This window comes from Cyprinus carpio, unplaced genomic scaffold, assembly GCF_018340385.1.
Source record: "Cyprinus carpio isolate SPL01 unplaced genomic scaffold, ASM1834038v1 S000006617, whole genome shotgun sequence".
Classification (NCBI taxonomy): domain Eukaryota; kingdom Metazoa; phylum Chordata; class Actinopteri; order Cypriniformes; family Cyprinidae; genus Cyprinus; species Cyprinus carpio.
The window spans coordinates 760,736-782,224 of record NW_024879255.1 but is presented as its reverse complement, the minus strand read 5'-3'; the positions used below and the strand labels follow the sequence as shown (position 1 = coordinate 782,224).

The 21,489-nt window shown below is 38.0% G+C and overlaps 1 protein-coding gene across 6 annotated transcripts in view; it reads left to right on the top strand.

Annotated features, from left to right (window-relative positions):
- Positions 1-21,489, top strand: part of LOC109078806 (serine/threonine-protein kinase PAK 3) — a 323,688-nt gene that overhangs the window by 258,340 nt on the left and 43,859 nt on the right. For all 6 annotated transcript variants that reach the window (XR_006159614.1, XR_006159613.1, XM_042754946.1 and 3 more), the window contains 6 exons: positions 1,055-1,118; positions 10,508-10,556; positions 10,658-10,770; positions 11,398-11,515; positions 17,099-17,198; positions 17,330-17,526. Coding sequence is in view for 4 of the 6 variants with exons in the window: in XM_042754946.1 (XP_042610880.1) it covers positions 1,055-1,118; positions 10,508-10,556; positions 10,658-10,770; positions 11,398-11,515; positions 17,099-17,198; positions 17,330-17,526 (641 nt within the window). In the remaining 2 variants the exon portion in view is untranslated. The remainder of the gene's footprint in view (positions 1-1,054; positions 1,119-10,507; positions 10,557-10,657; positions 10,771-11,397; positions 11,516-17,098; positions 17,199-17,329; positions 17,527-21,489) is intronic.

Below are 21,489 nucleotides of genomic sequence, written 5' to 3'. Positions count from 1 at the left end.
ATATGTGTTCCCAGATCAAACCCATGCCCACTCGGCACATAAATATGTCATGCAAGACCCATCTATGTGTTCCCAGATCAAACACATGCCCACTTGGCCCATAAATAAACCATGCAGGACCCATATATGTGTTCCCAGTTCAAACCCATGCCCAGTTGGACCATAAAAAATCTATGCAGGACCCATATATGCATTCCCAGTTCAAACCCATGCCCACTTGGACCATAAATATGCCATTCAAGACCCATATACAGTATGTGTTCCCAGATCAAACCCATGCTCACTTGGCCAATAAATATGCTATGCATGACCCATATATGTGTTATCAGTTCAAACCCATGCCCAATTGGCCCATGCCTGTCCCTTATGGGGCCCATGTAATCAGCTCATATGGGCTTCCTATGTGGGACTCATACTACAAAACCTACATGGGACCCGCTGATTTCACCCAGCCAAAGCCCATGCCCACACAGTAACCATGGAACCCGTACTTAACCCATCTGGGCCCCACATGTCATTGCTGGCTGGGAACCGCCAATTTTAATAACACACCGCTCATCTGAGAACTCTAGTTATCTTGACTGGTACTGCTTATATGCTTAATGAGTCACTCCGCTATTGTTGACTGTTTGGCGCCATCTTGTGACTGAAAACACTTAACCACCATGTGTTACAATGGAAGACTTCAGCATTAATTTCAACATATATGGTAAAAACCTTCGCTTCGCATAGCATCGCATTGGGGTCCTGATCACCCTGTCGGTGTTTATTCTGAGATAACAACCGGCTGGATGTACATTATTACACTGCTAAAAAGATTTGTTTTTACCATATATGTTAAAATTAATGATGAAGTCTTCCATTGTAACACTGAGATAACAACCGGCTGGATGTACATTATCCCTTACATAACAGACAGAGATCACTGTTCTTACTCTGCCAGTGATACTCATCAATCATCCCTCTTCAGCAGTTACCTTTCCAAAAGCTCTGTGTGTATGCTTTTGCGTCTGTGTACATATGTATATTCTTACAGGGTTATCCTTTCATCCAGGAAGCATTGTTAGTGTTGGTGATCCTAAGAAGAAATACACACGTTTTGAGAAAATAGGACAAGGGTATGTTTATCTACAGTCAAAACTTACACACTACACCTCTCAATTCACATTTTAAAGACATAAAGATATGAGAAGATCAAGACTGGTGGAACAGAGAAGAAGAAAAAGAGAAAGAGAGAGCAGGGGCTGGGTGTCAGGGTGAACAAGTCAAGAATAAACAAAGAAATGTCAAAGCAGCAAATGAAATTTTAATCCATACATGGTTACTGGCCAAAGAGAGGGAGAGAGGAGTTGAATGTATTTTGAGTTTATTTGTTGACATCCAGTATTTGCTCAAAATGTATTTATTTTATTATATTTTATTTTATTTTATAATGGTACAGTAAAGACAATGTTTTTAAGAATATTTTCACTGCTCTTTTCCGTAAAATTAAATAACTACCAGTGACTGTCAAGCTCCAAAATGGACCAAAAAAGCCATAAAATTATCATTAAAGAGCCCATATGACACATACACTTCATTAAAGGTGTTAATATTTGTTAATGATCTGTAATATACCTGTGTTTTTTATTGTTATTTTCTCAGTTATTGCACTGTAAAATCATTAAAGGGGTCATGAACTGATCAAAATTCCCATGGTCTTTTGACATATAAGAGGTCATTGTACTATAAAAACATCCTGTAAGTTTCAGAACTCAAAACTTTCTCATTAAATTAAAAAATTAAATTAAATTAAATTAAATTTATGCATTTAGCAGACGCTTTTATCCAAAGCGACTTACAGTGCATTCAGGCTATCAGTTTCTAGCTATCATGTGTTCCCAGGGATCGAACCCCCAACCTTGCGCTTGTTAACACAATGCTCTACCACTTGAGCTACAGGAGCACATTACTTCACAATACTTCATTAGTCTGAAGCCAGTCTGCCAAAACGACAGGTTGTGGAATGTGCCACTTTATGATGTAAAAATGTGACTAAAAACCGCCTCCGCAGAAGAAGATCTCTGCCTGCTTCTGTATCACTGCCTCTTTAGCCACGCCCACAGTTTTGCGCATGTAATGTAAATAACGTGAGAGGCAAACACAGGTCTATGCAGAAACCAAATGATAAAGATGGCTCAGAAGACAACAAGATGCTGTGCAGGGCCAAGCTGTGGAAAAAACATATTCTTTGCATCACCTTACTTCTGATCCTAACATTGGGAAAGAGGAGATTAACTTTATTTTTAAGAAGTGTCCCATCTCTGTGCTCCCGAGTAGTTTGTGATTGTAGCTCCATCTTACTATCACTCTCTGTTGTCTAAAGTGATAAAATATAAGCTTAATTCCCACAATATATCCGATATTATCTATCAAACTAATCTGACTAATCTGACCGTTTGCTTTAAATTTTAAATCGCAGTCCAGGGCACGTACAGTGCGTTAGCATTCGTTAGCCCGTTAGCTTGTCATTCACGTTTCAATTCGTGTTTCTATTTGCGTCTATTACTATTTTCTTTAGTAATGGCTTCTCCTGCTATTGTTGTTTGCACTGCTTGCCACATGTATAGTTTAGCTCTCTCTGTCGGTGGCGAGGGATTTACATGTGATAAATGCAGGGAAACATTAAATAGGTTCTACCCACTCAGTGATGCACCCACTGAGAAACCTTGTAGCAACTCATAATGTTATAACTGCACATAATATAAAAACTACACATAATGTAATACGTTTACATTATTATTGTAATAAAATGTTCATAATGTAATTTTCTCAAAACGTAATAAAATGTTAAGCTCATAATGTAATTATAATTTTTAAATGTAATAACAATTTTTCACAGAATGTAATAGGTTATTGTATGAGAAATGTATTACATCATGAACACACTGTGGCAACTTATAATGTTCATAAGGTAATACCAGCACATAATTTAAAACAATTATTATTATGTTTGCAATATCATAATTATTTTTTAAATTTGAGCACAAAACAATCATGGTTTTATTAAAAGAAAATAAGGCTTATTAGGCTACATTGTGATTTATTTATTTATTTATTTATTTATTTATTTATTTTAATAAAAAGCTTACTAATTTTGTGATTATGACTTCCTTAATTTTTGAGATATAGGCCTGGTTTCACAGACAGGGCTTAGATTAATCCAGGATTAGGCCATAGTTCATTTAGGACAGTAATTTTTATAAACGCACCTTAGAAAAAACATTACTGATGTGCATTTTGAGAAAAAATAAAGGCACAGATATATTTTAATATGAATTATTTATAATTTTGGTTATATGATTAGAAGGTTTTATCTTCCTGAGGTAAATGTCACCTAACTGACACATTCTTCACAGGCTGTTATACTGATGATTTCCTTGGTTAAAACCGCTTATAGGCACATAAATTATGTGTGATTGTAAGTTGTTAATATATATATATATATATATATATATATATATATATATATATATATATATATATATATATATATATATATATATATATATATATATATATATATAGGCTAAATAGCAGCAATTTTTTTTGACTGTCCCGTATACTGGGCGTATACTTTATTATAAATATAATTATATAATTATGACAATATTACAACATTTTTGGTTAGTTTATAATGTAATACAGTTCTCATAATGTAATAATTGTTGTATTACGAGCTCAAAATTTTATTACATTTTGAGAACTTTATTACATTATGAACATTATATTACAAAATAATGTAATACTACATTATGTGCAGTTTTTACATTATGTGCAGTTATTACATCATGAGTTGCTACAAAATTGATCAAAGTGCTCTAGTTATTGGGTATTCTATTGTATGCAATGTGAAAATAGAGACACCAGCCACCAAAGTCCAGTGTTTACCAGGAGCCAGAATGCCTGACATCTTGGCAAATTTAAAAATGCTGGCTAATGGTAAACATAAATACAGTAAGATTGTTATTCACGCCGGTGCTAATGATGTTCGACTTCGCCATTTAGAGATCACTAAAAATAACATTAAAGAGGTTTGTGAACTTGTAAGTACGATGTTAGACACTGTAATATGCTCTGGCCCCTCCCTGCTTACCGTGATGATGAGATACACAGCAGACAGTCATCACTTAATGGCTGGATGTCTAAGTGGTGCCCACAGAATAACATAGGTTTTATAGACAATTGGCTGAGGTTTTGGGGGAGATCTGACCTGTTGAAAAGAGATGGTCTTCATCCCTCCTGAGGTGGTGCCGCTCTTCTGTCTATAAATATGGCACATAGTCATAGAGTGTGCACTTGACTAACTGGGGCCCAGGTCAGACTCGCTACACCGACCATCTGCTAGCCGCATCACGCCACAGAAATTGCCCAGGTTACGCATGTAACCATGGTTCCCTGAGAATAGGGAACGAGATGCTGCGTCCTCTAGAGGGTGCTATGGGAATGCTGTCAGCATGACTGGTGTCTGAAGCATGAATGAAATAACGACAATGAACTTGACATTGGCAGGCGGAAGCCTATGACGTAAGCAAATGAGCAACTGCGGCTATAAAAGGGCACCTGTAGAACACAACATCCTCTTTTTTGTCTGAGGAGACACGGGCATGATACCAAAGCATGGCACAGAGATGCAGTAACTCAACGCTGTGTCCTCTAGAGGGCTCTATGGGAACGGTATACCAACGCTGCCATTTTTAGGGATAAGTGCCTAGGTAACTGTTTCCCCAAGTCAGGACTTGAGGAACAGCATACCTACTAGCAAAACCGCTAGGCTTTACGGCAGGCTCAAGCTCCAATCATTACACTCTAACTCACCCGCCAGAGTCTGGAGCTCTAAGAGTGGATGCTTCAGCAGAACGACTCTCTAAAACGAGAGGAAACCTACCTGCTGAACCCTGGTAGGGGAGCTCTTAAGAGTGGAGGTCTCAGCATAACAACTCTCTAAACCGAGAGGAGACCTGGCTCCACTCAGCGCCAGAGGCAGTTAGCGAGGCTCAAAGAAGAGCCTACAAACTCATATCACCGCCCCTGATGGAGCTCTAAGAGTGAAGGCTTCAGCAGGATGACTCTCTTAAACAATAGGAAGCCTAGCACTCAACCCTCTTAGAGAAGCTCTTAAGAGTGGAGGCCTCAGCATGATGACTCCCTAGAACGAGAGGAGACCTGACTACACTCAGCGCTAAAGACACTTAGCGAGGCTCACAAAAAGAAGAGGAGCCTACCTACTAAACGTATTGTCCAAGCGGAGCAATGGAGAGCGGAGGCTTCCACAGCATGACTCTCTTAAATGAGAGGAAACCTACACACTCAATCCTAGTTTGAGCTCTTAAGAGTGGAGGCCTCAGCATAATGACTCTCAAAATGAGAGTAGACCTAGCCACACTCAGCGTCAAAGGCAGTTAGTGAGGATCAAGGTTGAAGATAGTACACCCCTATTACTGCCTAGGCGGAGCTCTGGGGAGCGGAGGCTTCAGCAGGATGACTCCCTGAAATGAGAGGAACCCTAACACTCTTGTCTTGGTAGGGGAGCTCTCAAGAGTGGAGGTCTAGGCATAACGACTCTCTAGAACGAGAGAAGTCCTGAATACACTCAGCGCTAAAGACAGTTAGTGAGGTTCACAAAAAGAAGAGGAGCCTACCTACTAAAAGTACTGTCCAAACGGAGCTATGGAGAGTGGAGGCTTCAGCAGAATGACTCTCTTAAATGAGGAAACCATATACACTCAATCCTAGTTTGAGCTCTTAAGAGTGGTATCCTCAGCATAACGACTCTCTAAAACGAGAGGAGATCTAGCCACACTCAGCGTCAAAGGCAGTTAGTGAGGCTCAAAATAGAAGAGCAGTTGGGTTCAGTGCCTTGTCTCAAGGGCACCTCAGTTGTGGTATTGCTGGCCCGAGACTCGAACCCGCAACCTTAGGGTTAGAAGTCAAACTCTCTAACCACTAGGCCCTCTCTTACTGCCTAGGCGGAGCTCTGGGGAGTGGAGGTCTCAGCATAACGGCTCTCTAAACCGAGAGGAGACCTGGCAACACTCAGCGCCAGAGGCAGTTAGTGAGGCTCAAAGAAAGAGCCTAAAAATCATATCACTGCCCATGACGGAGCTCTGAAGAGCGGAGGCTTCAGCAGGGTGACTCTCTTAAATGAGAGAAAGCCTAGCACTCAACCCTCTTAGAGAAACTCTTAAGAGTGGAGGCCTCAGAATGACGACTCTCTAGAGCAAGAGGAGGCCTGACAACACTCAGCGCTAAAGACAGTTAGCGAGGCTCACAAAAAAGGAGCCTACAAACCAATAGTGCTGTCTAAGCGGAGCTATAAGGAGCAGAGGCTTCAGCAGTATAACTCTTAAACGAGAGGAAGCCTAACAACACCCACCTAGTTGAGGAGCTCTTAAGAGTGGAGGTCTCAACATAACGACTCTCTAAAATGAGAGGAGACCTGACTACTAAACGCTAGACACAGTTAGTGAGGCTCACAATAGAGCCTACATACTAATAGTTCTGTCTAAGCGGAGCTCTAGGAAGTGGAGTACACTGCCAACGACTCAGAAGCTAGAGTACTAAGCTAGGAGTACTAACCATGCTCCTAAGTGTCGTAATAGGCACGAAGGCCCTCAGATGAGTGGAGTACTCGAAAGCTCGCCTGAAGAGCGAGTTCTCAAGGAGAAACCACAAGAGCCTAACAACCTAGCAGCCACAGAGCTCTGTTGAGAGAGGACTAGAAACTGTGATCTCAGCATAGCAACCAAAGTGGGAGGCTCACAGAGAGCATCACAACCTGGGCTGAGAGAATGAGGAGGCTCAGAGGAGGCTCAAACAAAAGCCTAACAACTTTTTTTTTTGTTTTTTGTTTTTTACACCAAGTCAGAAGCCTCCTTCACCAATAATATAGATAACCCACATTATACACAGTTCCTATTCTGAAAAAAAACAAAACAAAAAGGAATTCTGGAAGAAAAAGCATTCCTCGTCAGATTCCTTCCATGCCCCGCCTACAATCCCAGTGATCAGTCTGATTAACTGCCTCGGCAGCCGTGAGACCCAAAACGCAGATGAGAGGTGCTAAATTTTCAAAGAGAATCAGGCATTCTCAATGCAATCACATCTCGCAGCATGGCTATCTTTCCTCCGAGAGCCGCACACACTCTGTCCAAACACTTAATTCCCTCAAGAATCAGGCAAGAACAGAAACCGTGCGAATGCATCGCATTAAGCTTGTTCAACTCCCCCGAGAGGCGAATGCGCTCGTGCAAATGCTGGCAAAAAACTTGAGTACAGACCTCTGCTCTAGTAGTTCCGCAAATGCAACAGTGAGCGCATCCTACTCTCTCATGAGTCAAACGTATATGAGCTTCGTACACAAGGCTTAAAGAAGATTAAAGAAAACAGTCTGACACCATGCTATATTGAGCACACACGCACCCTAAAGAGAGCAGCCTGAAAAATGGAGTGCAGCTGGAGGAAGTATTTTATATTGCTTGGTGGGAAAGTAACCTATCCTACAGAAAAGCATTAAAAACTGCTAGATCTGGTTACTTTTCATCTCTTTTAGAAGAAAACAAACATAATCCAATGTATTTATTCAATACAGTGGCTAAATTAACAAAAAATAAAGCTTTTTGGTGTTGACATTTCCCAGCAGCACAGCAGTAATGACTTTATGAACTACTTTACTTCCAAGATAGATACTATTAGAGATAAAATTGTAACCATACAGACGTTGATCCCCTGAGGAACAGTTCCACTCATTCTCTACTATAGAAGAGAAAGAATTGTATAAACGTGGTGAATCATCTAAACCAACAACATGTATGTTAGACCCTATTCCATCTAAGCTCCTAAAAGAGGTGCTTCTAGAAGTCATAGATCCTCTTCTGACTATTATTAATTTGTCATTGTCAATAGGATATGTCCCCAACACCTTCAAACTGGCTGTTATTAAGCCTCTCATTAAGAAAAAAAAAAACACAATTTGACCCCAAAGAACTAGTTAATTACAAATCCATCTCAAATATCCCTTTTTTGTCAAAGATGCCAGAAAAGGTAGTATCCTCACAATTATATTCCTTCTTAGAGAAAAAATGGTATCTGTGAGGAATTCCAGTCAGGATTTAGACCGTATCATAGTACTGAGACTGCTCTCATTAGAGTTACAAGTGACCTGCTCTTATCAACTGATCGTGGTTGTATCTCTCTATTGGTGCTACTGGATCTTAGCGCTGTGTTAACACTATTGACCACAACATTGTTTTGCATAGACTAGAAAATTTGTTTGCATTAGTGGAAGTGCATTAGCATTGTTCAAATGATACTTATCTTATTCATAACAGTGAATGAAGAGGTATCATATCGATCATAAGTGCAGTATGGAGTACCTCAAGGTTCAGTACTAGGGCCGTTACTTTTCAAGCTTTATGTTACCCCTGGGAGATATCATCAGAAAACATGGTGTTAGCTTTCAATGTTATGCTAATGTCATTAAGCTCTATTTAACTTCGCAGCCCGGCTAAACATACCTATTTGAAAAACTAATGGAATGCATAGTCGATATAAAATACTGGATGACGAGTAATTTCTTACTGCTAAATTCTGAAAAAAACAGAGGTGGCTATTATCGGATCTAAAACCTCTGCATGTAATACCTTGGAACACTAAGACTCAATGGCTGCTCTGTCAATTCTTCATCATCAGTTAGGAACCTAGGTATGCTATTTGATAGCAATCTTTCCTTTGAAATCCACATTTCTAGCATTTGTATCGGAAAAACTGCATTTTTCCATCTCAAAAAATATATATAAATTACGACCTATGCTCTCAATGTCAAATGCAGAAATGTTAACTCCATGCGTTTGATCTCAAGGTTAGATCATTTATTGTAATGCCTTTTTCAAGTTATTGGATATCATGGTACTTACATGCTTTTTCTGACAAAAATGCAAAAAATGCAACCCTTTTAATTCCAGAGGGTTAATCGCAAACCTATTTGAAAAACTTTATTGGAATGCTGCAGAGATGCTTTATTGGATAGTTTTTCTGCATGCTTAATAAACAAAGTCCAGCTGGTCCAAAATGCAGCATCTAGAGTTCTTACTAGAACCAGGAAGTTGGACTATGTTAGCTATTTTATTTTGTATAGTTTAATGGGTCTTGCTTATTACTTATAAAGCCCCGAGTAGTTTACCACCTCAGTATTTGAACGAGCTCTTATTGCATTATTGTCCTTCACCTCTGCTGCATTCTCAAAACTCTGGCAATTTTATAATACCTAGAATTTCAAAATCAACTACGGGCGGCAGTCAAAAAAGGACAAAATATCGTGTTACTTCTAAATTATGATGTTTTTTGATGTAAAACATTTGATAACATTATAAGTGGACCACAGAGAGCAGTACAAAATAATAAAAAAAGGTAGTTCATGACCCCTTTAAGGAAATTAAATAATTGTTTTATTTTTTATTACCCTTGTGCTCTTACATAAAGGACTTCAGACCTGTGCATATTCTTGTCAGTTGCTGCCAGTCCCTGTATCCTGAGCAGGAAATACTGCTCCAGGTTCAATCCAGTGGTGTTTTCATGTAAATTTAACCTGAAAGCACCTGATGCATTTGTACCCCTTTTTGTATTATTCATGCACCTTGATAATAATAGAAAAGTGAGAGGGTCTGTGTTCATGGGTTGACATGACCAAATAATACTTTCCAAAGGTGATACACAGCTTCATTTATCAAGCAGTACAGCAGATCCTTTGATCTTATATGTATGTAACAATTACTCCTATATGTATGTCTAAAAGACTGGGAAATTATACACTGATGACACTGGTAAGATTCTGTTAATCTTAATGAATAATGCATAGCCTCCACGCACTAACTGTTAAATAATATTACCACTTTGTCATGTTTATTTCCTTATTATTTATATGGGTAGTTGACATATAACATGTCTGTTAACATGTTAAGTAGTTAAAGCCACCTAATATAAAGGGTGACTGTTTTATGTATGTTTTATGTTCTGCGGCTGCATGCTCACAAATTGTTTGTGGGTGCTCAGCCATCAGCACCCATTTTTTTTATGTTTTGACTGATTGATTGCCTTTACTTGTTAAAATTAAATGGTCTTGTGTTGCAACAAATGCATTTGTAAAAACACAAATGTAGTCTTTCAAACAATATGACATTATTAAAGCTAAATTATATTAAAATAAAAATAAAAATAAAAATGTTGTTTAAAGTAGGTTTCGAAAGTGTAGCTTGTCTCACCGCAGGGCATGTCAAATACCCATATACACATGTACATATTTCTTGAGAGGTGGTCTGAGAGCATTAAAAAATTCTAATTGCTAAAGTAAATGCTGAAACATAATATAATCCAGTGCTGCCCCCTACTGGTCATTGATTTATGTATGAGTCGCTACAATTTAGTACTACAGTTTACAAGTTTTCACCTGCTTCTTTGCTTTGTTTTTTAGGGCATCTGGGACAGTATACACAGCTATTGACATTGCCACAGGACAAGAGGTTAGCCAGATTGTTTCTGTTTTAAGAAAGCATCCACATTTGCAATATTGGCCATATTGGCCTATCTCTTTGCTGACCTCTGTTCCTTTTACTTTGTTTAGGTGGCAATCAAACAGATGAATCTGCAGCAGCAGCCAAAGAAAGAGCTCATTATTAATGAGATCCTTGTGATGAGGGAAAACAAAAATCCCAATATAGTCAACTACTTGGATAGGTACAACCTTCAGTCTTAATATATATTAACTGATAAACGTTAATGTATATCAGTGTGTGTGTGTGTGTTTCAATATGGTATTTGGACTTATTCATGAACATAACAAATGTATACTGTTCATAAAAGCATTTTCACACAGAATGGGAATACTCAATTTAATGGTCAAAAGAAAATGGACTACAAATGACAGAAATCTATATTTGTAGGCAAAAGGCAATAAATTCAGAACGTGAGATTAATCTTGATAATGCCAAACTTAATTAATATAAGTTGTTTTATTCTGTTGATAGCAATAATGTTTATATAATAGCACATACATAAACATTTTTAACAAATGATTTGTTGTTATTTGTACTGTATTGTTTTCTCAGTTGGATTAAATGTTTCTGCTTGTAGAATTCTCATTTGTACATCTTTTTAGATAAAATAATCTAATAAAAAGTATTCATAAAAAAATATAAATCTGCTATTTGAAAATTTTTAAATAACATTAAAAATATTTAGCAAAGCAACTTTTTTGCTCAACCTGACATTGACCTATATAGATACCATATTTTTCTACCATCTTTGCCTTTAGTGGTCAGGTTGATGCCTGTAATATGAATTGTTTTCGTCTTTCTTTCTCAGTTATCTAGTAGGAGATGAGTTGTGGGTGGTGATGGAATATTTGGCAGGTGGTTCACTTACTGATGTGGTAACCGAGACATGCATGGATGAGGGACAGATTGCTGCAGTGTGCAGAGAGGTAACATACACACAAATTGCACAACATATAGTATATGCAGAGTGTAATGTATATTGTATATTTAGGGGTGTAATAATACTCTCATGTCATGATTTGGTTTGATGTGGTTTGATATACTTTAAACAAAGCTAAAATAAAAATATTACATCCAAAACTTTAACAAACTTGGTCCTTCACCTCCATGCCCAGGGCAATAGTGATGCAAAAAAAAAAAAAAATTCCTTGATTCTACATAGCTAAAAATACAGGATTATGCTATACCCAAATGCTCTATCATGGACAACATACATTGAAAAATGTATTTCAATACTATTTTATTTTTTTTAATTAATTAATTTATTTTTTTGAGCACAGAGTGTGGAGCATGAATACTATCCACCTTTTTCCTGAGCAACCGATGAGCGCCGCCATGATGGATTCTAACTTCTGTTTGGGTGCTCTTGTGTTCTGGTCTCCATTGAAATCCGTGTTAAAATGGGGTAAAAAGATTGACTGTATTAATTAAACTTAAGCTTTTTCAATAAAACTAAATATAAAAATGTGCACAGGGTTAAGCTGTGCTGTTGTTGGCTGCTACAGTAACAGCGATAAGCTTAAGCAATTTCTGTAAAGTACTTGTTTTGCACACCAGCAAATCTGTCCGTGTCCAGCGCTGTATCCCTTGCATAAATGATGAAGAAAGAAAATGAGCATGGCTTACAGTGCTTAAGTTAAAATACTGTGTGTGGAAAAAAATAAAGAAAAAGTTCATATAATGAGAGCTCTTATCATTTTGAGGACAAAATCCCGTGAACTTCGCCCCGATCAGGAGCTGTTTGTAGAATAGGTGCACTCATGTGTTTTTAATGCAGCTAACCGCAGGTCACTTCATGTCACCTACCCACTCATTTAACTATGACAGGTGAGTTACTGCAAAAAGACAGAAGTGATGAAACTATAGCACAATCTTCTTTCTTAAAACCATTTTCATAGGTTTAATTTTATATTATTCCAGCTCTGTAAATATGTTAATTTGACTAGAAACACCAGAGACCAGAAATGTAAAGCATTGTTCCAGTCAGGCAAGACTTCTGGATTCAGGAAAAAGGTGGATTGAAAGAACTTAATACTTAATATGCATTTTAGGGATGTCCTCAGCAGGGCAATTTAAGCATTTTTTTTAACAGATTAGTGTCAGCTTTCCTCAGCCGATCCTTATTTTACATAAGTTGTCATGCTTGTGACGTGCAGTAGGTGGCGGTATGCACCTTCCAGTAGGTTTGCCAAACATCATTAAAGGAAAAGATGCTTAAATGTGTTTGACATGCGAGAACCAATGAGGTCTGTTTTAGTGGCTCTCACACACATTCGAGCTTCCGTGTTTAAAGTATTTTATATGTGCACTTTAGTAAAGAATCACTCAAAAGTAATTTATTTTCTGTTTACTTTTATCTGCCATCAGAGTATCTGAGACGTCGTATATGACAGAGTATCTGGCATAACGTGTTGCTATAGGTTGCATCTTCGTACTTGAGTGATAGACTGGCATTCTGACACAGTGAGCTTCATGTTTTCTAACCTTATCCAGGCCCATTTCCAAGGACGGGGAATTGGTTATATGATCATCTGCTTATATGATCATGACAGATCTTATTATTGAGAATGAAAGATGTCAATTTTGCTGACCCTACCAATAAATAATTTGGAACAAACCCCGTATTCAGCATCATTTATCTCAAAGGACCACTAATCTCTACTACAGTAACTTAATAGGAAGCTAATAACACATTATCTTTTAACAGAAAATATTTAATTTCTCCTCTGGGCAGATGAAACCAGCATGGTGTGGTTTAATTCCAGGCTGCAATAATGGTCAGATTGTACAGAGGACTTTTCTGGGTCCCATGGACTTGTCCCGATGGCCATCTAATTGACGCGGCCTTCGCAGGGGATCTGTCTCTAGGGCTCATCTAGTTGACATGGTATCTGCTGCCAATCAGGGCTGACGAAGTCGTCTCTAGGTGCTTCTAGGTATTTCTCAGGTACGGAAGCGAATATCAAAAAATTGTTCAGTAATGTCTGCATGACTCAGTTCTAATACCATCTGATCAGATTTTGGAAAAAAATGGGGAAAAAAAACTGTAGGAGGAGTAGCAAAAAAAAAAAAAGAAAAACTTCTGGACGCTATCCAGTCAGGTTTCAGGAGTATCCATTCAACTGAGACTGCGCTACTGTCAGTCTCGGAAGCCCTGCGGATTGCAAAAGCTGATTCCAAATCTTCAGTTCTTATTCTGCTGGATCTATCTGATGCTTTTGACACTGTGAATCATCAGATCCTCCTGTCTGCCCTCTCATCACTGGGCATCACAGAGATTCCACTTTGCTGGTTTGAATCCTATCTCACTGGTAGGTCTTTCAGGGTGGCTTGGGGAGGGGAGGTATCCAAAGCACATCAACTGGTCACTGGGGTTCCTCAGGGATCAGTTCTTGGACCACTCCTCTTCTCCACATACTGTAAGACAACAGCTCGGATAATATGTCATTTTTACTGGCCAGTTATGAGAAAAGACATAGTGATGTTTTGTAAAACTTGCCAGCAGTGTCAACAGACCTCTTTAAAGGTTCCTCCTAGAACCCCACTTGAGCCTCTCCCTGTTATTGGGGTGCCTTTTGAGCAGTTGGGTATGGATATTGTTGGGCCTTTAGATTGGAACTGCTGAACCAGGTGTATAGACCACCCCTTATTTACATTTAGTCATTTTGCAGACACTCTTATCCAAAACAACTTACAACTGGGGAATACATAAACCTATTCTTCTTAAAGAGGCTAACAGACACTGGAAGTGTTCGTAATACCAAGTTTCAGGCATTGTTCAAATAAATACAAGTTAGAAAGGATAGGAATAAATAAAGAGAACATTTTTTTCTTTTTTTCTCTTTTTTTTAGGATGAAGGAAAAAAGAGATGAGTTTTCAGCTGTCGCTTGAAAATTGTCAGGGATTCAGCATTCTGGATAGGGGTGGGAAGATCATTCCACCAGCCAGGAATGGTGAACAAGAATGTTCTGGAAAGTGATTTTGAGTCTCTTTGTGATGGTACCATGAGGCGTTGCTCACTAGTGGATCTCAGACTTCTGGAGGGGATGTAGATACGTAGTAGTGAGTGGAAGAAGGCGGATGCTGAGCCTGTGGCGGTTCTATATGCAAGCATCAATGTCTTGAACTTAAGGAGATAAAGAGAGGTGTAACATGGGCTTTTTCGGGCTGGTTGAAGACTGATGGGTTGACTGAACATTTTAATCAAACTTTAATCAAACAAATGCTTCATAAGTTTTCAACAAATGTGATGATTGGGATCAGTTGCTTCCATATCTGCTTTTTCCCTATAAGGAAGTTTCCAAGGCCTCAACTGGATTTTGCTATTTGAATTATTATATGAACAGGAGGTACAGGGGCCATTGATGATGCTGAAGGCCCTGTGGAATGAGGAACAAGGCAAGGAAAGTTCTACTAATATTGTTGACTATGTGGTTCAGATGTGAAAGAAGCTGGAAAGCATGAGTACATTGGCCCAGGAGAATATGGCTGAAGCACAGAATCGGCAGAGGATTTGGTATGATCAGAGATCTCAAGCAAGGACCTTTGAGCCAGGCATTCAGGTATTGGTAATGTTGCCCACTGATGTGAGCAAGCTAACAGCCAAATTGCAGGCCCCTTTAAAGTGTTGAGGAACATTTTCAACACCTCAGGCTGGTTATTAATCATATAAGAGCAGCTGGGCTCACCATCAATCCTTCCAAGTTTGCCATTGCAAGAGCAGAAACTGAGTATTTGGGGTATGTGTTTGGCCGTGGGACTATTAAACCTCAAGTTCAGAGAATTCAGGCAATTTCAGAATTGTCCCTTACCACAGGTAAAGTCTCAGATGAGATCATTTCTGGGAATGGGAAAGTGGTATAGTAGGTTTGTTCCCAACTTCTTGGTAAGAGCAGCGGCACTTACTGACTCGGAAGAACTGTTTGAACTAGGTTCAATGGACAGGGGAAGTGGATCGGGCTTTTTGGGATATTACGGATGCTCTGTGCCAAGAGCCATTTATTTTTTATTTTTTTCCTGATTTTGATAAATCTTTTATACTGCAAACTGATGCTTCAGATATTAGCATAAAAACCGTTCTTCTTCAGGGGACGCAAGGAGATCGAAACCCCATCGCTTACATCAGTTGCAAGTTGTTCCCGCAAGAGGTACAATACTTAATTGATGAGAAAGAATGTTTGGCGATAAAAGGGGCCCTTGACATTTTCAAGTATTATCTGCTTGGATGGGAGTTTGTACTGGAGAGTATTCATAAAAGCACTACATTGGATGAACTGTATGAAGAATTCAAATGCTAGGATTATGTGCTGGTATTTGTCTATCCAGCTTTATTGATTTAGCAATCAGGTTTGAGTCCAAGAATTCCCACTTTCTTTCTTTCTTTTTTTTTATAAATGAAAGTAGATTCATAAGTCGAAGGGTTTTGTTTTGTTTATTGAATGTATTTATGTTTGTCTATTTTGTATAATGCCCATTGTCCGTGTGTATGTGTTTCCCTTTAGGTATTAATTGGTGCTGGTCACCAAAGTATAAAGCCTAACAGTGTGTAGTAGTTAGTAGGGTTCTAAGGTTGAACAGGTACTGCAGTCCATAGACCTCTGTGAGTTAGAGAGGGGCAAATGTAGTCACGTATCTTTATTGTATTTTTTTATTTATTGTTTTATTTATTGTAAGTTTTTTCTTCTTCTTTTTTTTTGGGTTGCTTTATTTTGTAATTTTGTGTTGAAAATAAAATCTCTGAAAGTTGTGCTGAGACCCACTGCCCAGGTTTTTTTTTCCTACTGGTTGCATCTTCCACAACACAGTTCTCATTACCCATTCTGAAATGCCTGGAATCACTCACCAGGCAGGCACATAGTTTGAGTGAGGTTAAATAATTCTACACTGTATACAGGGTAGTCCCCCATCTTGTGACTTGGGCTTTTCTGTGTGGTCTATTTATTTTGTCTTTATTTTGCATTTTTTAAAGGCAAACATACTGAACAACACACTTTCTGATTCACAATAGGTGAGACAATCACCAAACTTTTTTTTTTTTTTTTTTTTTTTTTTTTTTTTTTATTGTTGTTGGTTGAACTATCTTGTTTTGGTGATCTGTTTTATTATAGAACTTGATCTGTTTAATTGTTTTGGTGAATGTCTGTTTCTGAGATCATAAAATGTGTGCCCCCATATGGAAACAAAATGCTGGGGCATTGTAGATTTTCTGGCGAAAGCCCTGACATTATGTCTCTAAAGTATTGGATCAGGACTTGGTATCAGCACAAACTTAATATCCAATGACTTCAATCAGATCGGGGGCAAAAAAAAAAAAAAAACCTGATCGGGAGATCCCTAATCTTAATACATGTCACAAATCTTTTTTAACACCCACAATGCATATCATCATAATTTTTGTACTGTAATTTACAATGCCATGGTATATTGATACACCCCTAATGTATACACACAGACTGAATTACTATGAAGGTTTGATCTGACTTGACTCTTTTTGGATGTGACTTCACAGTGTCTACAGGCTCTGGATTTCCTCCATTCTAATCAGGTGATTCATAGAGATATCAAGAGTGATAACATTCTGCTGGGCATGGATGGTTCAGTGAAACTGAGTAAGTTAAAAATTAAACTGCCTTTTATTTTATTTTTATTACTGGTGTTACAAACACAGCTCACATTTTCTTGAGAAATGTCCTGTTATCCATAAAAGACCAAGATCATAACCTTCTCTCTCTTTCTAAAGCGGATTTTGGGTTCTGTGCTCAGATCACACCTGAGCAGAACAAGCGTAGTACCATGGTGGGCACACCCTACTGGATGGCCCCAGAAGTCGTAACCCGGAAAGCCTATGGCCCTAAAGTAGACATCTGGTCCCTGGGTATCATGGCGATTGAAATGGTGGAGGGAGAGCCACCATATCTGAATGAGAACCCACTCAGGGTAAGACCTTGTAGAGCTTTATAAAGAAACATCATATATTTTGTTAGAAAAAAGTTAAAAAGTGTACATATTTCATAAATAATAAGTCAAGTCAAGTCACTTTTATTTATATAGTGCTTTATACAATGAAGATTCTGTCAAAGCAGCTTTACAGTGTCAAACAGCAAAATAGTTCGTCAATAATGCAAGAGGACAATAAAAGACAGTAAATTCTTCAGTCAAAGTCAGTTAATCGATGATTCAGTGATTTCATCATCCAGTTCAGCTCTCTTCCAGTAGTGTCTGTGCAATCAAGCCGACAATATTGGCAGAAATTAAGCGTCCGCAACTAAGCAAGCCAAAGGCAACAGTGGCAATTGCGAAAAAACCTTGGGAGAAACCAGGTACAGTTGGGGGGCCAGTTCTTCTCTGGCCAGAAGAACACCAGCATGGTTTTAATTCCAGGTTGCAACACAGGTCAGATTGTGCAGAGGACTTGTCTGGTTCCCGTGGTCTTGTCCCGATGGCCGTCTAGTTGACAAGGTCTTTGCAGGGGATACTAGTTGACATGGTTTCCACTCTGGCCATCTCTAGGTGCTGATCCACCATCTGGTCTGGATATGGACTGGATCTGGTAGCTACAGTGACCTCGGAATAAGAGAGAAACAGCCTAATATGAGCGTAGATGCCATTCTTCTAACGATGTAGCAAGTACATTGGGTGTTATGGGAAGTGTTCCCGGTTCCGGTTTACCTAATTAATGCAGCCTAAAAATCCTTTAACCGGATTTGGATATTAGAAGTGTATTAGTATGTTATGTGTAAGCCAGGTTAAAGAGATGGGTCTTTAATCTAGATTTAAACTGCAGGAGTGTGTCTGCCTCCCGAACAATGTTAGGTAGGTTATTAAAGAGTTTGGGCACTATATAGAAGAAGGATCTGCCGCCCACAGTTGACATTGATATTCTAGGTATTATCAAATTACCAGAGTTTTGAGAACGCAGCGGACATGGAGGACTATAATGTAACAAGAGCTCGTTCAAATACTGAGGTGCTAAACCATTCAGGGCTTTATAAGTAATAAGCAAGATTTTAAAATCTATACGATGTTTGATAGGGAGCCAGTGCAGTGTTGACAGGACCGGGCTAATATGATCATACTTCCTGGTTCTAGTAAGAACTCTAGCTGCTGCATTTTGGACTAACTGGAGTTTGTTTACTAAGCGTGCAGAACAACCACCCAATAGAGCATTACAACAGTCTAATCTTGAGGTCATAAACGCATGGATTAACATTTCTGCATTTGACATTGAGAGCATAGGCCGTAAATTAGATATATTTTTGAGATGGAAAAATGCAGTTTTACAAATGCTAGAAATGTGGCTTTCTAAGGAAAGGTTGCTATCAAATAGAACTCCTAGGTTCCTAACTGATGACGAAGAATTGACAGAGCAGCCATCAAGTCTTAGACAGCATTCTATGTTATTACATGCAGAGCTTTTATGTCCTATAATTAACACCTCTGTTTTTTCAGAATTTGGCAATAAGAAATTACTCGTCATCCAGTTTTTTATATCGACTATGCATTCCGTTAGTTTTTAAAATTGGTATGTTTCGCCGGGCCACGAAGAAATATAAAGCTGAGTATCATCAGCATAACAGTGAAAGCTAACACCGTGTTTCCTGATTATATTTCCCAAGGGTAACATGTAAAGCGTGAAGAGTAACGGCCCTAGTACTGAGCCTTGAGGTACTCCATACTGCACTTGTGAACGATATGATACCTATTCATTCACTGCTACGAATCGATGGCGGTCATATAAGTATGATTTAAACCATGCTAATGCACTTCCATTAATGCCAATAAAGTGTTCTAGTCTATGCAAAAGAATAGTGTGGTCAATAGTATCAAACGCAGCACTAAGATCCAATATCACTAATAGAGAGATACAACCACGATCAGATGATAAGAGCAGGTCATTTGTAACTCTAATGAGTGGTGTTTAAGTATTATTTTGCGTTTTGTGTGATTGCTGGAAATAACTCGTGCTTAACGCTTCATACTAGGAAGGAATATAATTGAGAGGATAGTACCTTTTCTAATATCTTGGACAGAAAAGGGAGATTCGAGATCGGTCTATAATTAACTAGTTCTTTGGGGTCAAGTTGTGGTTTTTTGATGAGAGGTTTAATAACAGCCAGTTTGAAGGTTTTGGGGACATGTCCTAATAACAATGAGGAATTAATAATAGTCAGAAGAGGATCTATGACTTCTGGAAGCACCTCTTTTAGGAGCTTAGATGGAATAGTGTCTAACATACATGTTGTTGGTTTAGATGATTTAAAAAGTTTATACAATTCTTCCTCTCCTATAGTAGAGTATGAGTGGAACTGTTCCTCAGGGGATCTATAGTGCACTGTCTGATGTGATACTGTAGCTGATGGCTGCATGGTTACAATTTTATCTCTAATAGTATCGACTTTAGAAGTAAAGTAGTTCATAAAGTCATTACTCCTGTGATGTTGGGAAATGTCACCACTTGTTGATGATTACAAACGATGCTGTTCTTTCAATTCATCAAAAAAACCTTAAAAAAATCTTCTCAGCTCTTTTCAACATTAATAATAATAATAATAATAATAATAATATATATATATATATATATATATATATATATATATATATATATATATATATATATATATATATATATATATTCAGTAGCAAATCAGAATATTAGTATGATTTCTGAAAGATTGTGTGACTGGAGTAATGATGCAAAAAATTCAGCTTTGAAAGTCAGCTTTGATTGTTCCTAAAAAACTGATTAACTGCACTCGCAAGTGAATCTCAAATTATTTTTTGTGATAATTAAATATATTCTAAATAAACTACAAACCTTATATTATATACGTTTGTTTTGTCTTTACGTTTTTTATTGTGATTTTTAAATCTTGGTCACACACGTGACTGAAAGGCTCATTATGCAGCTCATTATGCGGGCCTTTGTCTTCTCAGGTGTGAATCACACTAATATTCATGGTCAATCACACCTACTTGCATATGCTCTTTCGTAACAAAAAGTGTCTTGGAAAATTTAAATCAATCTATTGTTTTCTGTGAGCGAGTAAACAAGATGATTTCCACATAATTTTGAAGCAAAAATTCTAGACTACAAGGTCCATGTTTGACAGTCTAGTGAACAAATGTTCTGTATGTGTTTTATGACCTTATTTCAGTGACTAACCATGCATAAACGTTGTTTTCTCACAAACACAATCATGTACATACATGCTATTTACAGATTATTGTAGCCCAGTTTGTACCAAATACAGTGTTTTCAGATGTTAGCGATGTATATGCTGATAAGCAACTGAAAAAAGCACAAAGTTCAGGGCATGTCAACACTTCTCCAGGCCCCCAAAACCCCATTAGACCCCAGAGCGTTAATAGAATGTAATGTTTTTGGATTCATAATTTCATATTATTTGAAATTAAAATCTAATATATTCAAAATTTATATTAAATGTAATTATTTGCACTTTAGTGTATTGTTGTTGTTGTTGTTTTTTGACCCACTTATGTAAGTCCTATATGCAGAGGTGGGCAGAGTATACAAGTACTAATATAAATACTTAAGTAAGAGTAAAAGTAATAATCCAAATAGTTACTGTAGTACGTAGTAAAAGTAAAAAAAAAAAGTATCAAATGAAAAAATTACTCGAGTAACCATTGACTAGTTACTTTTGACCATAGGCATAGGCCTGATTTTCAGGGCATTTTTTACTTATAAGCGACTTTATAACTAACTGATCAAATGTATCTTTGTTGTTGTCACGACCCAGGCCTCTGTGGCTCTCTCTAATAGCCACCGGAGGGCACCTTCTCCTGAGTTTTGATTCCGTTTTGGAACCCATTACCCATATGCCCAGTACCTCGGACAAATCACCACCAGGTGTTCCCAATCTCACTCCCCATATAAAC